The following is a 7,362-nucleotide window of genomic DNA, read 5'->3' as shown; positions in this document are numbered from 1 at the left end:
ACTGAAAGAAAGTGGGTTAATGGAATGAATTTAAACGTGTACAAAAAAGCACAGATCTTTTATTATTTAACTAGGAATGAAGTGTAAGACATGTTGTATATTAATTCTGCCTGCATGCAGCAGTTAATTCTGTATAAATCCTATTAGTCACTTTCGAAGATGAAAAAAATAGGTTTTCTAACCTAATAAAGGCTCAACTACAATTTTTGTGAATAACGCATCAAGGTTATCATACAATCTTGATTACAAGAGACAATATAATATAAACTATCCCAAGAAGGATTTTATATTGAGTAATTAAAACCATTGTAAAGTAAATCAACATACATAATCTTTTATGATGTTCAATTCCTGTACAATTTTGGTCTGCCCTTTCTGTGTTTTCATTAAAAATGTATTCTTTTTTTCTATTTATTACAAAAAAGTCACTAATATAAACTCATAAAAATATACTTAATAAAAAAGTGTGTTATGTGTTGCCCCTTCAGAAATTATTTTTGGGTACAGAGTAAAATATGAATCTAATATTGATTAGATGTCCAGCATTTGACAGATGGGTATTATCAATGAAGATGACCTTACAGCAATGAGATTTAAAAAATACATATACATAAATAAATAAATAACACTAACTAATAACAATATATGCTATTAATATGGGCAGCAGTGTGGAGTAGTGGTTAGGGCTCTGGACTCTTGACTGGAGGGTCGTGGGTACAATCCCAGGTGGGGGACACTGCTGCTGGACCCTTGAGCAAGGTACTTTACCTAGATTGCTCCAGTAAAATCCCAACTGTATAAATGGGTAATGGTATGTATAAAAATAATGTGTAAAAAAATAAATAATGTAATTGTATGTAAAACTAATGTGATATCTTGCAACAACTGTAAGTCACCCAGGATAAGGGTGTCTGCTAAGAAATAAATAATAATAGGGTGTTGTTGTAATTCATTAATACTGTATAAGAGAGAAGGCAAACAATATTATTGGTTACCTACCTTATTAAGTCATTATTATTTGTATTGTTTGTAACCCATATTCCTGTCACCTTCTTTATGTACAGTTATTTCCTTGTACAGTATATCTTGGTATAATTTTGCTTTACTTAGAAAAATGTACAAAATGTTTCCATTGGGTTGTAAAGAACCATGCTAGTCTTAATCGGGAGCTTTCAATAAACCTTTTAACTCCAGCGGGTTGGTTACAGCACAGGCAAACTCCTTTAAACAGCAGTCTTGTATATATTTGTTTGCTAGAGCAAACTGCAAGTGTTACTATAAGCTTCTAAAAATAATAGACCTAATTTATCTTCAAGCGTCAAGAAACAACTACGCTTGCTCCTATTAAAAAAAAAAAAAACAACAAAAAAAAAACAAACACACAATCTCATTGGAAAGTAGCGGTGACAGAACAGCTGCAGAGGCGGAAGGCAGCACTGTTTCATGTTGTATTGTCAAAGACAGGAACATATTTTTGAATAGCAATATTGTAGCTTCTTATGTCTGCTGTGTATCTTTTTATTAGACATGTTTGTCATACTCAGGTTGCATTTGCTGCCTCTCAGCTTGTTTGCAGGATAGGGCTTAAGTGTGACCTGAAAGCAGTGGTAATCTTTTTGTGGTGTGGAAAGAGACAGATTGGTCTAATCTAGTGGTTACTGCAGAGACCCGAGAGCCTGGGGGTCGATGTGCTGGAATCTCAGCTGGGTCACATGACAACTCCATGTTTCTCGTAAAAAAATTAAATTAAAAAAAAAAATCAAGGGGAGCACTGGACATGTATTACTGGAATTGAGTTAGGTAATCTGGTTTATATACAGTTCTTTCTACGAAAAACAATCCATGGCCAATCTTTTGCACCTTGATATTGTAGATTCTTCACAGGTTTTATTCCACACGGGACTGATGCATTTTCAAAGTTCTAATTGTCAAAAACAATTTTCTTCTGAATTGGTATGAGGAATAAAATTACTTCACGCCATCAATTACAGTGTAGATAGAGGTGTAACTTAAAATATATATTAGTACTGTCATGGGTAATGCCTGGTATCTTACATACATAATATTGATATTCCCTATGGTAGTTCCAAGGGGAAAAACATCTGTAGTAAATATTTCATTTTGGCCATAACTTGTAGGTGAAATGATACATTAAAAGGATCTTTGTGTAATATGTAAAGTAGTGACATATGCAAATAGTACCTACATTGTAACTATACAACTACATCTGTAGTGTAATTAATGCCCCTAACTGACATCATGTCATTTAAATGGTTTGTGAGGCTTCAGAGTCTCTTTCATATATGTTGTACATATTTGCACTACATTATTATCACTGATGCTAGCTTTTGGTCCATTTTTATTTAAATACATTTTTAAACCATTAGGAACATTAAGATAAGGGTCCATTGACTTCTGGTCCATTCTTGTTGCTCTGTTTCCATCTAATCAAATTGACAGACATTTTACCATAAAACTGCTATCAGTAATGGTTTAGTAATTTGATGGAACATAAACTGTGTACTGCATGCCATTATCACAGACATGTGAGTAATTTGAACCCTCACAATACTTTTTCTAGCAAGTAGTTAATTCCATTGTGATACAATGATTTGCACAGGGAATGTCCAGGGTCCTTTGTAAAAGGAGTCATCATTTATCATGAATATGAGAGAGAGAGAGAGAGAGAGAGAGAGAGAGAGAGAGAGAGAGAGAGAGAGAGAGAGAGAGAGAGAGAGAGAGAGAGAGAGAGAGAGAGAGAGAGAGAGAGAGAGAGAGAGAGAGAGAGAGAGAGAGAGATTGAAGGAAGGCTGGATTGGTTAGGGTACACATCTCTGTTGGTATGGCTAAGGAAAGTGCAGTGTTTTTAGAACATTGAATCCATCACTGTATAGCTTACCCACATTGTCTCGATTAAGGCATTTCTGAGTCAACATAAACCTACCATTTGCTCTTCTTCCTCAATCATTAACACTGCTGCTGGCTTACTGATACATTTGCTTAAGTGTTGATTCAGATCATACAAACGTTTCTCCTTGACAGAGGGAGGCTATTAAGAGAATGCCCACAATTAACCCTGATTTCAAAACAGCCTGTATTGCTGTAATGCTATCAAAACTCTTCAAGAAAACAGACAACAGAGCAACAATAGCACAACTCCCATTATACCAGATTTTTTTTATCTAAACTTTTCCACGTTTTTACCTTTTTTTCTTGCCTATGTGGCCTGCTGTACCTACAGCTTTTCACATCTCTGCAAGGTTGGTCTAATACATGCAAATCCACACATTCCTCTTAATTACCAAATGAGGGTCAAGTCCACGTCACTCTGTGGTAGAAGTACTGTATGTGAATCAAAACGTATTTCAACATTGGAAAATATATATTTTTAAGTTTCTTCCTTTTTTTTTTTTTTTTTTTTTTTTAAGTATAAGTTTAGCATTACAATATAGTTATGTATAAGAGTACAAGAACCTTGCCTTGAGCGGTGCTGCTTGCGCCGAGGGAGACTGTTAAGCCCTTTCGTTCCCAGCTATGTAACAGTACACTGTCTTCCTGGTATATACAGGACAATGCTGACTGCATAATCATTGAGATACTGAAATGGTTCTAAAGCAGAGACTGTGCACATTAGCAACAACCTTATTAATTGTATCCTAGATTTGTGTATTTCTACTACCTGTATGTGTATTCCCTTTGCAATATGCGTAAAGAAGTCTAGCATAAAGCTACATTATAATCTAACAAAGTCATTAAGCATTCTCCCCATATCCACCTTGTAGTCAGAATTATTGAAGGTTTTCAGACAGAGCCCCAATACAATCCTGGCAGTAAAAAGTAGGTCACAAAACTTAAAGATACAGACAGCAATTCAAGCCTTGGTATTTTGAATCTCCTACTAAATAAATTCACCCTTAGAGCACCAAACATACACATGTGTTAATGTACTAACCCACGGTATTTCACAGCTTGCACCCTCCCTCCTTAACAATCCTTTCATAGATGGTTAAAAAGAAAAATCTGTCAAGTTGGGCTGACTTGTTTAGTGGGATCGAGATTTGCATGCTCACCCCAGTGGATGAAGCCTGCAAATCAAATACTGCAACCTTGACAGTGGAGAACTCCGGTTTGCCATTTCCTATAATAAATGAATGACGATACCTCTGTAACTTTTCTATGCATCACGTTAGTAATAAACATGTATAAATGATTTATTCTGTGGTATATGTATTTAACTTGTTAGTTTTCTTAATGTATCAATATAAAAATGGATTAGTCTGAAACAAGTACTGTATGCATTTTACAAAAAAAGGGTTAGTTTCTACTTGTGAAAATAAATAATTGTGTGAGAAAATGCAACAGAATCTCCTTTGATGTTTACATCTGCAATAGCATACATTGTAGTGTATACATGTTCTGCTCGCTGTTGCAGGTAAAGTGTAGAAACAGATCATCGATATAAAGGCACGTGACAGGCGTCTGCCGTGTGGGTGCAACAGACCCCTTCTGTCAGAAGCTAAGGAGGTAAGCTCTATAACATCTTGTGTTGTAATATTCAAAAGGCACATGATTCTTTGGTGTAGGGGACTGAGGAGTTCATGGGCAACCTGTGTCAGCAACCAAATAGTAAAGCTAAAGGTATCAGAATTGACTGTAATTCTATAGTTATGGAAGAGCATTGCTGTCAAATGAATAAGTTATCATATTTGATTTAAAAAAAAAAAAAAAAAAAAAAAAAACCACACACCACAACCTTGAGTCCAAGCAGCATTGATCATTCATGCTTGGGATATTGTGTACCACTGCAGAGGTAAGCCAAGATGCCAGGTAGGAATTCAGGTTATTATGAACTCCAATCCTTGCTTCCTTGTGAGCTTCTCAAAAACACAGTTGTCTTAAAATTGAAAATCATGAAATCTGTGAAGATTTGCCGCAATCAACAATTATTAAACAGATGGAGTTGCTGGCATCTACAAACATCCAACCATTTGAATTTGAAGTTTGTGGTAGAGGTGGAGTATACGACTCTTTAGTAAAAAGGACTGTTGTGTCAAAATGAAGTTAGTGTTATCCCAATTTGTGAATGAGACAAATGCAATTGTTGCTGTTCTTTATACAATATGTACAACTATTATGCAAATGTGATAACAAGATTGAAGCCAACAAATCTGCTACTTCATTACATAAACTAAAACTCCTGCTGGAGGAGTGTTGCAGTACATTAAAACACTACCTCCATGAAACATACAACTTGTGTTATCTTGTTTTTATTGTCAGCAAAAACAACTAGTAAATAACATAAAATTACACTAAATAAAAGCTTGCAGTTGTACAGAACAGGTCTCACGTGTCAAAACATTCTAGGTAGGAAAAAAAAAAAAAGTAATGTCAAATTCATTTTTTTATTTCACATGCCAACTCTAACTTGATACCAACCACAACCCCCCCCTCCAAATAAAAAAAAAAAAAAAAAAAAAAGCTATATCCATAACTTTTAGCACGAGCATGTCCGACAATAATGGTTTTCAAAAAATATTTAAGCCCTTAATGGTTGGTGTCAAACAGTATTTTAAAACGGCCAAACATTTTCACACTTCAGCTTTGTTCTTGGTTTTAAATACACAGGGTATACCTCCCACATTTGAATACACTTCTAAAAACAGCCTTTGTTGAACCGACAACTAAATACAGCAAGGTTATGTGGAGGCTGGTGATCTTTAATTACATAACATTAGATTACATTTGCACCACAGTCTCCAAGGACGCCATCTTATTCTTGTGCTGCTTCTTTGTTTCATACAAGACAGAAATTGCTGCTTGGTACAAAGAAGAACTTTAATACTGGAATACATTAAAATCCAACACATACTTGCAGCAAATATAAGCGGAACAGTAGCACCCCTAGCTTTGGTTTTTTGTAACAGACAGTATTAATCTTTTGCTGTAACCAAACACTTAAATAAAAACATTTGACAGTGGTAAGGTCAAGAGAGCCAAGGTTGTTGAATATGCTTTCTCTTAGTCCTGTAAATGTAATCTGTAGGATAACTGCTATACCCACAATTCTATATCCCAAAGTATTTGCTGTAAAATAAAAAAGGGGTCTCTAGACCTGGTTCCTTGGCAAAACTAACTTTAAAACCTCAAAAAACACCAGAGTTTAAATAAAGCCCTCCTTACATCATTTTTTAAAATATAAATAGTACCTGGGAAAAAAAAAAGAGGATCTTAAATGTCGGATATCAGTCTGTTCTGTGCTTAGTTTAATTACAGCTGCTGAATGAATGAATGAATATTTCAGTCCATTATAAACCCTTTTTCTGAGGAGCACTTAGTTTTCTCATCCCTCTTATCCGTGACAACAGCTCTTTGACGAATTCCTGTGAAACACAAAAATAAAATAAGTTAGCTTTAAAAAACAGTTATATAGAAGAAAAAAAAAACAAAACACCACACACATTCTTGAGATTTGAAGATCTCCCCCACTCTTCCAAAAAATGGAGAACCAAAACTTGTGTTGCAAAAATGCTTTGCTTATGTAAAAATAAAATAATATTTTATATATATATATATATATATATATATATATATATATATATATATATATATATATATATATATATATATATATATATATATATATATATATATTACACATACAATTTGGAGTACAACTGAAGGACATTTGCAAACCATGAACACTTACCCACTGTCTCTTAGGCACCATGTATCTAATGTTTGACACCAAAGGCATCAACTAGGAGTCCCTAATCCAGAGTATCAAATACCAGCAGGAGACGCAATGAAAGAACTCTGCTGGTTTGTTCAAGACTGAACTAGCATGGAAGTTAAAACATTGGTACCAACAGAATACATTACTTACAATCCATGTTTGAGGTAAGATATTACTTACAGTAACCAGTTTATGGGTATAAGATGTAGAATATTAAAGCAAATCCCCTCTATTACAGAGGGAACTACAAACAGATGCAGGATTACACTACAGGTATCCAAGGGGTTACAAAATGACTAGCAGTTTGGCTTGTTTGGTTCTGAGATACTACAGAAAGCCAAACAAAAAAGAATTTGAAGCAAACCCCAAACTCGGCATTGGGCAATAAAGTCTAAACTCATCCCACTGTGCATGTGTCCCCTCAATTTCAATTTAAGTCAGTCAGCACTGCAGAGGTGAAGGACTGGATAAAGAGATTGCATACCTAGACCAACGTTTTATAATAAAATTCCATGACAGTCAACACCAAAAGATGCACAATAAATAAATAAATCCCTCTCGGTCTCAAAGTAAATGTTTATGCGTGTCTTTTCTAAATACAGATTTCAAGCATTCTTGGTCTCAAAATA

At 34.7% G+C, this 7,362-nt stretch overlaps 1 protein-coding gene across 1 annotated transcript in view; it reads right to left on the bottom strand.

The window, feature by feature from the left end:
* Window positions 1–5,251: 5,251 nt before the first annotated feature.
* Window positions 5,252–7,362, bottom strand: part of LOC117402689 (protein phosphatase 1 regulatory subunit 14C-like) — a 34,240-nt gene continuing 32,129 nt past the window's right edge. The window contains exon 4 of the mRNA XM_034004070.3: window positions 5,252–6,380. Within this exon, the coding sequence (XP_033859961.1) occupies window positions 6,306–6,380 (75 nt within the window). The 3' untranslated portion in view covers window positions 5,252–6,305. The remainder of the gene's footprint in view (window positions 6,381–7,362) is intronic.

Source organism: Acipenser ruthenus, chromosome 5, assembly GCF_902713425.1.
Source record: "Acipenser ruthenus chromosome 5, fAciRut3.2 maternal haplotype, whole genome shotgun sequence".
NCBI lineage: Eukaryota > Metazoa > Chordata > Actinopteri > Acipenseriformes > Acipenseridae > Acipenser > Acipenser ruthenus.
The sequence above is the reverse complement of the archived record's forward strand: the minus strand, read 5'-3'. Positions and strand labels throughout refer to the sequence as shown.